A 17120-nucleotide genomic window follows, 5' to 3' on the forward strand; every position below is an offset into this window, starting at 1 on the left:
ATTTGATTTGAGTTTGCAGATTGGTAAAATTTGTCCGAGTTTTAAAAATTCAATATTTTTGTAAATAAATTTTCCCCATTCAAATTTCGAATTCAATCGATTTTAAGGGACTCGCATGAAGTCGAAATTCGACTTGATAAATGTGCCTCTGAATATTGCAACATTATTTTACACTACTTGAAAGCAATAAAAAAATGAAGCAAAGAATATGAATTTTTAAGAGCAGTGTCAGATATTTACATATTTGTTTATATCGCTTTTTTTAAAGTGATAGTGACACCTCTTGTTTTGTTCTTAAATCTCTACTTTGATGGCAATAATAACTATTAATCACAAAATTATTGATGTAAACCCACAAATTAGTAAAATATATATTTTTTTTAAAAAAACACTCCACTTCCTCATGTAGAGAAGGATATTATTTCCTGTATGGGGCAAGTACTACTGCTTTCAGCCTCTCTTATCTCACACCCACTCCTGCAAAAAAAATAAGCCTCCTCTTTCTGAAAATCTCCTCTCTCTGAAAATCTCCTCTCCCACACTGCTCAGGTTTGTTTTTTTTTCAGATGGTTCTTTTAACTCATTCCCTCTTACTAGGTTATATACGCATGTCCCTTTCCTGCCTGCTTGACTTTTGCTGCACTAACGGTCTACTATTGCTCTGGTGGTTAAAAGGTTAATCTTGCAAGGAGTCCTGGCACAGATCATTCTGTTTTGCAGGGAAGTCAAGTCAAGGACGGCACATAATCAAGTAAAGATATAAGGAGGCTGTAAACCCTGTCCCTGAAGTATAAACCAACACCATTTAACTGTGCTGCCAGATTCTTCCTGTCAGTCAAGAATTTAACTTCAGGGCCTTGCAAGCTGTGATTGACAAGCCCCAAGGGACCATAAGAATGTGTCGGTGTCTGGCACTCTCTTAAAGGGAAATTCAACCCGTAATAAAAAAAACCCTCCCGCCTATCCTGGGTACTCCCTCCTCCCCCACCCTACCTGCCCCCCCCCCGGGCAAATGCCCTAATTTTTTACTCACCCCTGCACGGAGGGGTGAGTTAAAAATTAGGAGCATTTGCCCAGGGGAGGAGGGGGTCTACCCAGGGTAGGGGGGAGATTTTTTTTTATTATGGGTTGAATTCTCCTTTAAAGGATTAGTGACCTTTGTCTAATTTACATAGAAATCGCATTAAGGAAAATGGTCTAAAGGACATATAGGCATATTTTGATTCAATTATGCTAAATCCTGAGAAATATCACTATCCCTTTAAGCAAGCACTTCTTCCTATGCCAGAAATTTACTCTTGGCTACATATTTGCACATCATTTTGTTGTACACATCTTTATAACTACCTGTGATCTTTGCATACCACAGAAAAACCGTGGTTATGTTTGCTGGATTTCAACACTTTTTCTGCACATCTTCTGTCTTTTAAACTTTTGTATTGCAATACTGCAATCCTATGTGTCTTTTTTTTTTTTTTTTTTTTTTTATATACATATTTTATTCACTATTGTGCTAACCGTGGATCCAAACAAAATAAGGGGCATATTTGAATTAATTTTATATGTATTTTTCTTCCTAGAAAACAATGAGAAATTCATTTTTATCATGGCAGGATTCGCTGACCAGCATTTTTAATTGTTTGCTTTTTTTCATTTTTTACTTTGGCATTTATTGAAAGTCCTATTTGTACATAAATTTACATACCGTATGGCAATAACAATTTCATGCTCAGTGCCAGTGATCATCAGATTGAATGTATCACTAGAGACCCAATGAGCCTGTCCTCATAAACCATGTGTGCGTGAATTGGAGCTGGAATTCCCAATAAATACTGAAATCACATCACTCTGTTTAGCTGTAGTTGACATAGTCCCCAAAGAAACTGAGCCATCTGCCCAGCACAGCTGCATCTCTGTGACTTGCATTTGGATACGTATATCAGAATTGCTTATTTGCTCTTACCCTGTGTCCCTGTTTAACCGATTTTCTTTCCTTTATCTTGTTTATGATTGGATCTTCGCTAGACAGAGGTAACCAATGGTGACAGTCAGCAGACTGGATCCTCATACAGTGGTGTTTCATGTTAAGTGTTCCACTGAGTCTCAGTGCTTGTGATGTACAGGTCTTGCTATAGCAAATGCATGAAGCAGACTTATATTTTGTGTTTGCAGTATAATATTCATTTTTGCAATATATGTATTTTCTCCTACAAAGAGAATGGTGTGTATATATTTATATTTATCAGTATAAATATATATAGCCACTTTTAGTTACTGTAGAATTTGTATGTGGTCACAGTGGAATTCTCCGCAGTCCATAAATCTTTTGGAATAAGCCCGATTCGCATAAGAAATGCTTTTATAAAACACAAACATATACAAAAAATCAAATTGCAGTGCCCATTTAATTTGAATTCTAGATTTCATTGCCAGTTTCCTTTCTTTCAAGCTAAATGTAAACGTTTTAACCAGACAATTTCATGAAGTTCAGTTGCTGATCTGAATTACTAAAGCAGTGGCAAAATTGCTGCTCTTTTTTTTCCTCTCCGCTAGAAATCACAGCCTTTATGGCCACTGAAACATTATTCAATTTCTAGTTGGACTATTATAGCAAAGTATTTGCCTCAATTATTCCGAAAGATTTGAAAACGTAAAGAAACACAAGTTAATGCCCTATGTTGAAACTAATATGGATCTTTCTCTTCCGGTCATGGTTTGTAGAAAATTTCACAAGAAAGGGAGAAGTTTGCAGATGAAGACAGCATATTCTACTCTTTGGGAGAGTGTGGGCTAATTTCTTTTTCAGACTACATTTTTCTCACCACCGTTCTTTCAAGTAAGTACTGTTAATAGGGTTGTGTGTAATAATGACTATAATCCTAATTTAACCTTAAAGAACAATGATACAGTTATTCTAAGATACTGGCAACTGGTATATTGGTGTTTTATCTAATAAAACTGATGCTCATTAGCAGGGATGGTGGATTTTTGTTGCTCCAGATTTTAGGACATATATCATCATATACACAATGAAATACATATCATATGTTTTGAATTTTGCTCCTTTCTGATATTTTTATTTTGTGGGCCCACACCCTGCATGACAGAAAAACTGGTAATTCTTGGTGGGTAGTCAAGATAGACAAAATTATTTAAGGCAACTATCCTAGAATGTTCACCTGACGATTGGTAGTTGCCCAGCATAAGTATACACCTCAGAGGTAGAAAAAATGGTCACTAGAGATGCTCATTTTAGATATTAGTGACAGCCTTCCATTCACTTGAACAATTATGTGTATAATAGTGGTGTACATCTCGTTACATAAAATGGGCCAGTTTTACTGGGTCTTTTCAGGCCGAATTTAGAAATAAATTTAAAATAATCAATGGAGCACTTGCGTAGTCTGAAGACTGAACATGAGAAGTAACACATGCTGACATATGCAGGGCACCTGACAGGAGACAGCAAGAACTCTACTGTTACAGTCTGAAAAAAACTTCGAAATTCGACCATCCAATAGGGTAGTCCGACATTCGAAGTCGAAGGATTTTTAAGATATGACGATCGTACTTTGAATCGTACGATTTAAAAAAAATCCTTCGTCTTCTCAAAATGTAGCCAAATACTGCCTATAGGTTCTAGGACGTCCCCCTAGGCTAACATAGTAATTCAGCAGGTTTAAGGTGGCGATGTGTCGAAGCCAAAGTTTTTTAAAGAGACATTACTTCGCTTTTCGAATGGTTGAATATTCAAAGTTTTTTCAATTCTAATCGAATTTCGGCCTATTCGATGGTCGAAGTACCCAAAAATTACATTGAAATTCAAAGTTTTTAAATTGAAAATTCACTTCGACCCTTAGTAAATGGGCCCCTTAATGTTTATATGGTTTTCTAGGAGATTTAAGGTATAAAGATCCAAAGTATGGAAAGATCTGTTATCCGGAAGACCCCATGTCCCGAGCATTCTGTAGAACCGGTCCAATATCTGTACCAACCAATAAATATTAGGGATCTTATAAACTGTTTTATACTCAGTATACGCATACAAATTACTCACATGCGACTGGTCCGCATCTACCCTCGTGGTGGCCCTCCGTCAGCCGGACTCCGCTCCTGGCAAACTGGCAACATCCAAGACAACAGTAGATAGACAGGAGCCGTAATAACCACGGGTAGTGTTAAGATAAAAAAATGTCTTTATTTCCAAGCATCTTTAAAAACACAAACAGGCATTCTCCTGGAACTGTTCAACTAAACCATGACGTGTCTAGTCACCTGACGCGTTTCGTGCCTCTCTTTGGCACTTCATCAGTATGAAGTACTCAGTATGCATAGGATTACCAACATTTCCAACCAAATGAAATGATTTGGTTTATATCTGGGTCCCCCAAATGTAGTAATATCTGACCTATTGCCACATTGATCATCTTTCATATTATTTGAAATGAGTGTTTCAAGAATAAGAAGCATGTAAAAAGAAAATGAAGACAAGTGGGCTTATACTATAATTAGATATAACACAATGGCTATTTAACATGGTTTTATTATGAGAGGGTAATTCGATCATTGGGAATATAGGAAATATAAAATGTATATGATTCCAATACATTTTGTTTTGCATTAAACATTTGTAATATGTTCAAGCCTAGTGTGCAATGCTAGCAAATTTTTTCGTTTATTTAATAATAATTTTGCCAGTATATTGAGGTTCCTCAGTACTGTAATAAAAGTACTTTCCATAAATGTAAATTTTCGTTAAAGCACAGGAAAATAATCTATTGACATATATCTATAGATTATCCTGCTATTTTCACTTTAAAGCTAAACAATGGAGATCCTCTTAAATATCTAAGCGCATTACTGAAAGAAATGGCTAGATTTAACAGAATTAGTCAGTTCAATATGTGAATCTCATCATTCCTCCCTGGAATTGCTGGTTATAAAATATCTTATTTTACTTTGGCTCAATTCCAGTTAAACCTGTTCTAGAGACATTTAACTTGATGGGTAACAGAAGAACTGGAAAAAGGCAGATATATATTGAACTGGTCCATTATTGTTTTTAATAAGCTGATAAAATGCCTGATGCAGATGAGAAAAGTAACAGGGTGAATGTGTTCTGGAGATGGGAAAAACAAATGTTCTAGTAATGATAGAGAAGTCTTATTTTATGGAAGTTTTATGTTGAGACTGTGAGTAGAATGATAATAGAAATATAGTTCAGTTAAAGACAGCTAAAAAGCAGAATGAGCTGATAAAAATATGAATGAAGAATAGGTATAGAAATATAAGGGGTGCAGGTTGTAGCACAGGCTGTTCCTCAGAGTAAACAGGAAATGTTTAAAAACTGGGGGATTGCCAAACAGTGACAGGAGGCTGGAGAAGGGGGCCTAAAATAGTTAACTCCCAAGAAAACCCACTTGGTGCTTTAAACATTTCAAAAGAATATACTCTAACTTTTCTCATGGCATCTCTTGATAATGAGTCCTGAACGTTATCATTTACATTCTGCAGCTCCTCAGCGGAACTTTGAAATTGCCTTTAAAATGTTTGACCTGAATGGAGATGGAGAAGTGGACATGGAAGAGTTTGAACAGGTGGGTTTAACTTTTAAATATATTAAACTCAATCAACTATAGATAACAACTGAGTATGCAGATCTGCAGGCCAGAGCTTTGGCTGACTTGGTACCAACATTGTGTTGAGATATATGTACAGTATATGTATTTGTCAAACATACAGATTCAATACAAATGTTGATCTATTTAAAAGGTAAAGAAGATGCTGCTTCTTAGAGCTTGCAGTCTAAAAGATACCACTGTGCATCACACGTAGCAATCAGTCTATTGGGTTTATCTAATGTTTAAATGATTTTCTAATAGACTTAAGGAATGAAGATCCAAATTACGGAAAGATCCATTATTTGGAAAACAAGCCCCAAGCATTCTGGATAACAGGCCCCATACCTGTATATTGGTCGTTTTACAAGCAATGCGACCATTCCGCTGAATATTTTGAAATACAGTAATACGTTTAATCAACTGGAATTGCTGTATTTTTCTTCTCTATTTCTGTTTTTAAATCAAGAGGAAAAAAATACAGCAAGTCCTGCTGACTATAGATATACCATAACCTGGATGAATGAGAACTATAAGAGAAATATTTGAAAACTCCTCTTCCCACACTTATTTTTTTTTTTTATACTGATTTTGGATTTTTATATCTCACTTAGGGGCAGATTTATCAAGGGTCGAATTTTGAAGTGAAAAAAACTTTCGAAATTCAACCATTGAATAGGGTAGTCCGACACTCGAAGTCGAAAGATTTTTAAGATCGTACTTCGAATCGTACGATTTAATTGTACGATCGTATGATTTTACAAAAAAATCCTTAGACTTCTCAAAACTTAGCCAAATACTGCCTATAGGTTCTAGGAGGTCCCCATAGGCTAACATAGCAATTCAGCAAGTTTAAGGTTTAAGTCAAAGTTTTTTTAAAGAGACAGTACTTCAATTTTCGAATGGTCAAATATTTGAAGTATTTTCAATTCGAGTCGAAGTCGAATATGGCGTATTCGATGGTCGAACTACCCAAAAATTACTTCGAAATTCGAATTTTTTTTGAACCAAAAATTCACTTCGACCTTTGATAAATCTACCCCTTAAAGTTTTTTGTGCTTTTAGCTGCTAATGTTCTGCCTAAAGGTTATTTCTGTTGAGGGAAGCTCTATTAGAACTTGAAGCAAAATGCTTGGAAGCAATTAACTGGTTATATATTTTCCCTTTACGGTCACTTCCATAAGTTATTGATTGTGAATTGGCTTAGAAGCAGGAAATAAAAATAGGTTTGCTTTCTTCTTATTGTGCATTATCTCTTGTGATCCACAATATTTAAGTTCATATTAGCTGTATTATTGCCCCATAAGAAAAGTATTTTTATGATCTTTGCTACATACTGTATTGTTATACACTGTACTTTTCAGCAGAATTCTATAGACTGTAAAATGTCAATTTCCTAAATCAGTTCTCTCCACCTTCTGTGGTACCAAGGGCCGGAATCTTTCTGGCCTACGTGGTGGAGGGCCGATAATGGAAACCAGTATTGACCACTATTATTATTTTTGCTCACTAGCCATATTTACAAATGGCTCACGGAGAATTTGATATCTGAGGCCATGTGGCAGCTTATCGTGTTTGTCTGTCACTGCTTTTGGTAACATTCTATTTTATTAGGGAATTGACTAGCAGAAAATCATCTATAATTCAAAACATGCTGAATTGTTTTGACAAAATGTCACATGCTGTATTTCTGTAGAACACCATTTCTCTTTGCCTTGTTAAAAACCACCTCTCCTGGTACAAATAAGGGAAATTGTTTCTAATTCTGAAAATAACTACATCTATTTCAGTGACATTTAAGCACATGAAAAGACACAACATTTACTTTTTAGCAAGCATTCCTTTAATTGGGGCAGAAGAGTTTGATTTTCATTCACTATTCTGATAATTGCTAAGTAATGGTTACCCTGCATAGACTTCATTAACTGAAAGGTGTGTGTGATTATAGGAGAAGGTATTTAATTTGGTAAAACAGAAAAACACAGCATGCAAGCAAAATCCATTAGTATTCTGAAAGCTTTCTAATTACTATGTAAATACCCATGCAGCTGTATGTTCTGTAATTATTCTTTTCATTATTAATGTGTAGGAGAAACCATGATGTGTAGGAGGAATGGGTATATAAACATTTTAGCAAGTAAAGAAGACTTCTTGTAGGCATAGGGGCATATTTATAAAGGGTCGAGTTTCGAATGTAAAAAACTTCGAAATTCGAATTCAAAAAGACCAACTGAAATTTAAGAATAATGTTGTTTTTTTTGGCCGAATAGGTCAGTTTTCGATCGAATAGGTCCGTATTTGGCCGAATATGTATGTATGCGATTTTTCAAAGTCAACAATTGACTCCAAATAGGTTCTAGGAGGTACCCCATGGGCTAAAACAGCAATTCGAATTTTTAAAGAGACGGTAAATGATAAATTTCAATATTCCAATTTTTAAATTTTTTCAAATTCGAATCGAATTTGGACTATTCCCTAGTTGAAGTACATAAAAATAGCTCAAAATTTTAATTTTTCAATTCGAAAATTCACCTTGACCTTTGATAAATCTGCCCCATAGAGTAGTATTGTCTTAATTAAGATAAATAATGAAGGCCATAGAGCCACAGAGTGTTTAAAATGGTGCCTGGAGAGCTATATTGCAGAAGATCCACCACTGTGATATTCTTCAAGATTCCACTTTTTGGGTATATACTCACAAGATTTCTTGTAGTTAATAATAATAATAATAATAATAATAATGTTGGTTCCTTCCAGTCATCCACCAAGTAGTATAATGAAGATATAAAGCAAAATATAGTACAATATTGCTTTAGTAAATGTTAAAAATCACCACAAAACAACCGATTTCCTACTCTACAAGGATAGCCAGATCATAAATCACATAGTACCCAAAGAGAAATAAAAGTCTGGACTTCTCTAGGACCAGGAAGGCTTCTCCTGTTGAGTCTGTGATTGGTGAATAATAATAATAATTGGTGTGCTATCCACAGGAGAGGAAGAGGCATATAGGTTTAAAGGAACAGTTCAGTGTAAAAATAAAAACTGGGTTAATAGATAGGCTGTGCAAAATAAAAAATGTTTCTAATACAGTTAGTTAGCCAAAAATGTAAAGTATAAAGACTGGAGTGAGCAGATGTATAACGTAACAGAACACCTGCTTTTTAGCTCTCTAACTCTTGAGTTAGTCAGCGATTTTAAGGGGGGTCACATGGGACATAACAGTGAGTTTGCAATTGATGCTTAGCATGCAGGTCAGATTCAAAAGCAACAGTTATGGCCCATATACCCCCCCCCCCCTCAAGTTACTGCCTGGTAACCAATCAGTGGAAACCAAGAAAGCTACAAAGCAGGAAGTAGTGTTCTATTTTTATATTAGACATCCAGTCACTCCAGCCTTTTATACATACATTTTTGGCTAACTAACTATATTCGAAACATTTTTTTATTTTGTCTTAATATGACAAACTTTTTTTTCACATATGAGTGATGTCTGATATCACTACAGTGAGCACCACCCATTTGTTTTTTTTTGGTATATTACCACCCTTAAAGTGGACCTGTCACCCAGACATAAAAAGCTGTATAATAAAAGTACTTTTCAAATCAAATATAAAATTCAAATTAGTTTGATTATTAAATCATTCATAGCTGTTGCAAAATCATTTAAAAATCTCAGCTGTCAATCAAATATTGCCTGCCCCTCCTCTATACCTTAGGCATAGAGGCGGGGCAGACAATTACTTTCACTTTCCATTCAGCACTTCCTAGATGTCACTGCTCCCCACACATTTCCCGTTCTCTTCACCATTTAACTGTGTAGCCAGGGCATGGCAATGGACATCAGGTCTCCCATTCTGGTGCACAAACAAGATTCTGAGAAGATGCAAGGCTTGCCTTAATGACAGTGTCCACAAAATGGCACCTGCCTGCTTGCTATAATTATGAATTCCCAGGAAACAATATTCAAATAATTCATAATAGTGTAATTAAAGTTTATTTTGCTTGACAAACGTGATAAAATAGGATTTGTAATAATTATTTCAGGTGACAGGTCCCCTTTCATATGGGTATCATCTTAACATTTCTTGTGATACCATTGGTGTGTTTGTAAAAGGGGGGTGGTCAGCATTGGCTTCCATTATCAGCCCTATGCCATGTTGGTGAGAACATTTTTTTAGGGCAATGAAACACCATTTCCTTCGTTTTGCAATTTTGAATTTGACTTGCAGATGGCAAAAGTCTCGCAATTGTCCCTTTATTGAGTTAACTTTAATTTTGTAGATGCTGCTGGGGCACATGCTTGACAAAAGCGTTTACCCAAAAATGTTTGGCCTGGTGCAATTCACTGGCAGGCACAGAAAATTCAAGCATCGCAAGCCCTTGCAATTATATTTGCAGCAGTCCCAACTGTCCTGGAAAGCCAAAATGTGTGGGGAAAGATCCTTTTTAGGCACATGTGCCTCAGGCCATTAAAGCATTGTCACTGGCAGGGTCCATAGAACGCTATTTACCCCATGTACTTTTTGCATTTAATTTTAAATGTTAACAGTACCACGCCTTGTTCACCCACTTATACTCCATTGTCTTTGTTATATGCTCTATACACTTTTGCCTATCTATTGCGTGAGTAAAGCACTGTGTTATTATTTTTTACCACTTCATCTGCTTCAAGGACCTTTTAAAGCTACATAACATTTTTCCAACACTCCAACTGCTCATTGTTTTATTCTTTTCCCATCTTCTCCCACCCTATACTCTTATATACAGTCACTGCTATTTTTCTTGTACCTTTAGCTGGTTTAGCAGAATAGAAAGAAGCATATGTTTCAAGCCATATTATTGAATGTTAATTAACTTCCATGCAATAATAACACATTTGTGCCACCATACAATACAACACAACATGCTATTATGCTCTCAGCCGTACAAGATGCTTTGACTCACTTGACCTTTATATGTATATTTTTTCTGCAGGTGCAAAGCATTATTCGATCTCAGACCAGCATGGGTATGCGCCACAGAGATCGGTCAACCACTGGAAACACCTTAAAAACTGGATTCAGCTCTGCTCTAACTACCTATTTTTTTGGTGCTGATTTAAAGGGGAAGTTGACAATCAAAAACTTTCTTGAGTTTCAGCGTAAGCTCCAGCATGATGTACTAAAGCTTGAAGTAAGTTTCTCCTAATTAAAATTTTTCATTCTGTCTTCTGTTAATGTTGGTGCTGGGTCAATATTTAGTACATAGAATATTTAGATGGATCCAAACTTCGGTGTAAGTGAATCATAGTGCTTTAATGTTCACATTTGTAAATCTTGTGCCTTATGCTTTAATGTTTATACTTGTCGATGCTCAAGTATGAACATTAATGTAGTATAATTCACTTATATTGGAGGTACATGGAGGTATGGAGGTCCTTCTAAATATTGTGTGTGTGTATGTATATGTATATATATATATATATATATATATATATATATATATATATATATATATATATATATATATATATATATATATATTGAATATGTTGTACATTATATCCTTATAAACTGTGAGTACCAATGTTATAAACGGTGAGTAGTGATGTCATTTCTGTCACATGACTCACTGAAACTTGTGTTTTATAATAAAGTTCCCCCTGTTGCAAAATATGAGGATATGAGGAAGTTTCCTCGGAGTTCCATGACCTGTATAAAAACACTCGGCCTTCTGCCATGGTCATGAAACTCCTCAGTAACTTATAATATCCTTATAATTTACAAGAGGGGGTACATTATTCACTATATATTATGTCGCCCCCACACAAACACGCACAATAGATTATAGCAGTATATTAGTGCATCCTAGAAACCTAGAAACTAAATTTGAAAATGTCTCTGTCACTGTTAGGCGCACTAATGATACCTAGACAACATTATCAAGGTCAATATAATTATTGAAAAGACCACGCTCCATTTCTTGCAAAATTCAATGGGGGACGAAATTACGGATTTTTGTACACAATTAATAGAATTTGAATTTTGCAAGAAATTGAGTGCTTTCTTTTCAATAATTATATACATAAAGTTTTGGACCTTGCACCTGAATTGAATTGAATAAGTCCGGTTCTTGAGTGCGGCTGCTATAAGTGGACTATATATATATATATATATATATGTATGTATGTATGTATGTATGTATGTATGTATATATATATATATATATATATATATATATATATATATATGTATGTATATATGTTATATATATATGTAAATGTATATGTATGTGTGTGTAACCTTGACATAAATCTGGGTTTTTTTTGTGTTAAATGTACTGAATGAGCTGCCCATATATTTTTCCTCTTAGAATATAACATATTATGATAGTTGAAATATGTATGTGTTTTACCTATAATTTAAGAGCAAATAAATTACTTTTGAGCACATTTGGTATTTTCATAATTTTAAAGAAAATTATTGTTGGCAAGTAAATACAACTAGAATCCATTGAATCTATATTTTTTTTATTTTTTTTTGTTAACTTCCTGCAGATTTGGTTTTCTGCTTTGATTACTGTTACCTTTGAAATTGCTTTATCTCATAGGAAGTTCAAACAAAAATGAGATATAGCTTGGGGAATTCTTTACCTTGGATAAACTTTCTCATGGCAGATGCTAAAGGCTTCTACATTTATAGTCTCTTTGTAACGATACACTTGTATTCCCATGATACTGTTACTATTAGAAAGGGAAATTATAAAATGTTTTTGGTAAGGAGACATTATTAAGACATAAGGGGTAATTTACAACACAGGACACAGTGTGCAAAGTGTAAAAAGGCAGCAATTGACCACACTTGACACACTGCATCCTGCATCGAGAAAGGAGTGCCATGTAATGAGAATCTGAATGAATTACTCTTGCACTAGCTCCCTGGTAATTGAAATATTACCCCTATATTAACCTAAAAAATGTATTAAGAGAATATGTGATGTACTGGATATATGTAGGGATACATCAACAATTTTAAGATTTGCTGAATACACCATAAAAGATTCCACAGAAAAAAAATTGTCACCTTCAGTTGTGCAGTGGTCAAAAGTCACATGATGATGATGATGATGATAATAATAATGGTTATATACCAGGATTCTACAGAATATCAATACTTTTAACAAGAGCTGAAAATTATTTGAATCACAAACTGAATTACAAAGTTGATGCATTCCTAGTTGCATGCATATGTAGAGGTTTGTGTCTGTCTTCTGGAATTTCTGGTCTTATATGTGAAATCCTTTGCATAAGGATGAAGTGGGGAAAAGTAATCATGGCTCTCTAGGGTTGTTTGTACATTTTCTAAAAATGTGTGCAATTCTGAAATGTATTTTGTGTACAAAATGTGAATGTTAAGATGCTTAGGGGCATCAACAATATTGAGCATATTATCAAAAGCTTTGTGCTACGTTATAGGTTTCCACTTTAGTACTTTTATAAACTGGATTTCTATGTCAGAATTGTATTTTGTTGTATTTTTGATTTACATGGAAATATCTTGTCAAAGTACAAATGTAGGTATTGACTTTTCAGTGTTACACTGTAATCACATGAGGACATACCACTATTGGAAAAGTTATTGTTATGGGGTAGTTCATATAATTGGCTTTTAGTATTTTAAGGACTACAATAGTCTTAAGAAAATTTGTAGTAGGTCTTTATTTTTATTCATGTATAGTTTTTGAATTATTTGACTTTTTGTCTACCCACTTGGAAGCAGCTATATGGAATTTCAGCAGCTATGTGGTTGCTAGGGTTCCGTGTGCCGTAATGACCAGTAACAATAACATTTTAGCCTCGCAGAGCATTATTGTTTGCCTGGGACCTCATTGACTCTGAAAAAGGCAACAAACCACAAATATTATAAAATGGAGACAATTTGAACATTATATAAGAATAGACTACTCTATAACATATTTAATATAATCACTACACTTCACTAGACTTTGAATGGTTCAGTTGTATTATCTTTCATTCATTGGTTCACAGAGCTTGGAATGTTTTAATGAGCGATGTTGCTTTAATAATGCAGATCTGATGTTGCTGGATTACAGCTTCCAGCATGTTTGATAATATAGTATGTTGGAAATTTGGTTGAGCAACATGGTTTTTACAAAATGCATCAGTCATTGAAATCTCTTTTTTTAAAGGAGCAAATATTTAAATTTGACATGGGGCTACAGGTGCATACATTTCAGTCACTCTTTACTGCTATGCTGCAAGTTGGAGTGCTATCACTCCTCAGAAGCCTAGCATTTTCTAGCCATTTTCCTTAGGCAGTGGAATAATTGGTTTGCTTCTGAGTATTAAAATGAATACTCTTTTGTTTGTAAAGTTTAATACATTTTTTTTAGATGATTTAGCTTCCCTTTAAAAATGCGATTCCACTGCCCAATAAAATACACTTGCTCTGATTTATAAAAAAAGAGTTTTTGTGGAAAGTACATTTTGAGAAGATCCACAGTCTGAAAAGGTTAATACACTGAGTGCCGAACTGATAGTAGTTTGATGAATTGCTTCCTGTCCAAGCTTAACAGATGGATAAATGATGCACTAAGCTTCCATATTTAGGAAAGCTCTATTCTCTGTCCTTTTCTCCTGTGACCTAAGTTTGCATTTATACAGTACTAGTCATATAGGCTAAATAGCATTGATAAAATAGTTATCATGCATAGCAGTGTTTAGGGAGATGAACGCCTAGCTGCTGTTTCTTTCATCAATGCTTGTGGTTAATTTGTAAGTTACACATTTAACAGCATCAAAGGGTCATTCTTGTTCTTCCTGAATATTGAGCTCGAGTCAGTCCTTCTATAATTTCATTGTCCATTGTACGAATGAAAATGTATATACTTAATAAAATTAGAAAGTCAATTGGAAAAAAAAAAAGGTTCTGTACAATCACTAGGGGGCAGATTTATCAAGGGTCAGATTTCGAGGGTTAATAAACCCTCGAATTCGACCCTCGGAAGTAAAATCCTTTGATTTCGAATATCGAATTCGAAGGATTTTAGCGCAAATACTTCGATCGAACATTCAAATAAAAATAGTTTCATCGAACGATGAAATCCTTAGAATCGAACGTTTCAACCGATTTTAATCGATTGATCGAAGGATTTTTATTCGATCATAAAAAACTTAGAAAAGTGCTGGAGAAGGTCCCCATAGGCTAACATTGAACCTCAGTAGGTTTAAACTGGCGAAATATGTAGTCGAAGTATTTTTTAAAGAGACAGTACTTTGACTATCGAATGGACGAATAGTCAAATGATTTTTACTTTGAATCGAAGTCGAAGGTCGTAGTAGCCTATTCGATGGTCGAATTACCCAAAAAATTACTTCGAAATTCGATTTTTTTTTCATTCGAATCTTTCAGTCAAGCTTAGTAAATGTGCCCCTTAATGTTTAGTGATAAAATGTTCTCTGCATGCATTATAAAGTTTAAGGAGGTACTTTATTCAAATATAACGTGGTCACTTACGAAGTGTTGGGGAGAAATTTAATTTAGGATGCCTACCCCAGAGCCATAATTTCATCCATGGTCATTATTCCCATTTTTGTACAGTATAGTGAACGCACAAACAGAGAGCCACTTTGAGATTCTGTTGGACCTATGGTGTTAAACCTGTGTTCTTTTTCACCTGCTTTACCATTGCACCCTGTGCTCTTGCTTTTATCTTTACACACTGCACTCCTAGGAAAAGTAGTGACAAATGAAATTCCTCAATTGGTAGACAGTAAAGGCCATTTACCAACACAAGGCCAAAAATGTGTGCTATGTTCTGTGCATCTTAAAGCCATTAACAAATATTTTGTTGCCTTGGTTCAACTTGTTCTAATGAATTGTGCAGATGACATGCAAGGGGCACTGACTGAACGGAGCTCTGAAATTAATATCTGCCTTGACTAGTTGGCATTTCCAGGATCCCTTAGCACAGGGGGTCCCCAACCTTTTTACCCGTGGGTGCCAGGTAAGTCCTGTGATTGGCTACTGGTAGCCCCTTTGTGAACTGGCAGCCTACAAAAGGCTCTGTTTAGCATTACACATGGATTTTATGCAACTAAAGCTTGGATTTAAAAAGAGGCACCTGGAAGCACCATCCAATGGGTTGGTGAGCAAAATGTTGCTAGGTTAGCCACTGGTTGGAGATGCCTTAGCATGTGCCTACACATGCAACTGACTTGCACATAGTGATTTGCACACTTACACATGAGCCTATTCCTACAACTAGACTAATGAGTTTAGTGACATATATTGCCTTTCTCCACAGTTTGAGCGTCAGGATCCTGTAGATGGACGTATCACTGAGCGCCAGTTTGGCAGCATGCTCCTGGCATACAGTGGGGTGCAATCAAAGAAGCTCACTCATATGCTAAAACAACTAAAGAAGCGTTTCAAAGATGCAGAGGTAAGCCATATTGCTTTTAATTTCTTTTCTAGTCATATTTGTTGATGGATGTACATGCTATGGATCGGGCTTGGTGGATGCTCACATTGTTTCTGCAAGATTGAATCCTGGGCAGGAGAAGATGATCTATTGAAATGCTAAATGCAAAATAGGGAACTATTATTCACATTCTTAGTTTAACAGCAAGAGGTTCACTTTTTAATAGAGTCAATTTTAAATCGATCCTGGATATGCAAATATCTTCAGCAGTCTATATACAGATATATGGGACCTGTTATCCAGAATGCTTGAGACTTGGGGTATTGGATCACCATACCAAAAACTTTTTTTTTTTTTAAAACTCTTTATTTATTGTTATTATAAGTATATACCAACAAATGAATAAAAGTCATAAAAGGTAAATAAGGAAGTCTTTTCATAATTCAGAGTTTTCTGGATAATAGGTTTCCGCATAACGGATCCGATACCTGTATTCTATTGACATTTGGAATGGATTGGACTGGCATGCCCATTATTATACCACTTTAAAATGCCTAGAGTATGATGTAGAAATACATAATCTATTCACGAAATGACCTCATTCTCACCTGTCGAGAGTTTTAAAGGCATATGACTTTAAGGGTTTGGATTCAGTTTGGGTAAACTCTATGACGAATGTCACATGTAGGTGGTCTCTCTGCTGGTGTTTATCCACTAGTAGATAAACTACTGGTTCAGCAGTAGGATACTCACGAACGTTTAAACGAAGTTTGGGCGTTTATAAAGATAATTAGACGGTCATCCCCTCAATTCTCTCCAGCCTCTGTGGATGTTTCCTCAAAAAAAAAAATGTTAACAGTAACATCCACAGAGGCTGGAGAGAATTGAGGGGATGACCGTCTAATTATCTTTATAAACGCCCAAACTTCGTTTAAACGTTCGTGAGTATCCTCACATCAGATTCACCGTATTGTGTGAAGTTTAAGCACGGCAAATAGCATAGTCTGGAGAAGGCACCTTTTTAGAAATATTTTAATTTCACAAAGGGTGTACTATATCTATGAAAAAATACTACAC

General features: G+C 35.2%; 1 protein-coding gene across 4 annotated transcripts in view; it reads left to right on the top strand.

The window, feature by feature from the left end:
• micu1.S (mitochondrial calcium uptake 1 S homeolog) overlaps positions 1-17120 on the top strand; it is an 84948-nt gene that overhangs the window by 43487 nt on the left and 24341 nt on the right. For 2 of the 4 annotated variants that reach the window (XM_018227564.2, XM_018227567.2), the window contains 5 exons: positions 2026-2031; positions 2722-2836; positions 5515-5597; positions 10596-10793; positions 15927-16064. In XM_018227564.2, coding sequence (XP_018083053.1) covers positions 2026-2031; positions 2722-2836; positions 5515-5597; positions 10596-10793; positions 15927-16064 — 540 coding nt within the window. The remainder of the gene's footprint in view (positions 1-2025; positions 2032-2721; positions 2837-5514; positions 5598-10595; positions 10794-15926; positions 16065-17120) is intronic. The other 2 variants (XM_018227566.2, XM_018227568.2) reach the window with 1 other exon arrangement.

The sequence above is a fragment of the Xenopus laevis genome, chromosome 7S, assembly GCF_017654675.1.
Source record: "Xenopus laevis strain J_2021 chromosome 7S, Xenopus_laevis_v10.1, whole genome shotgun sequence".
Taxonomy (NCBI): domain Eukaryota; kingdom Metazoa; phylum Chordata; class Amphibia; order Anura; family Pipidae; genus Xenopus; species Xenopus laevis.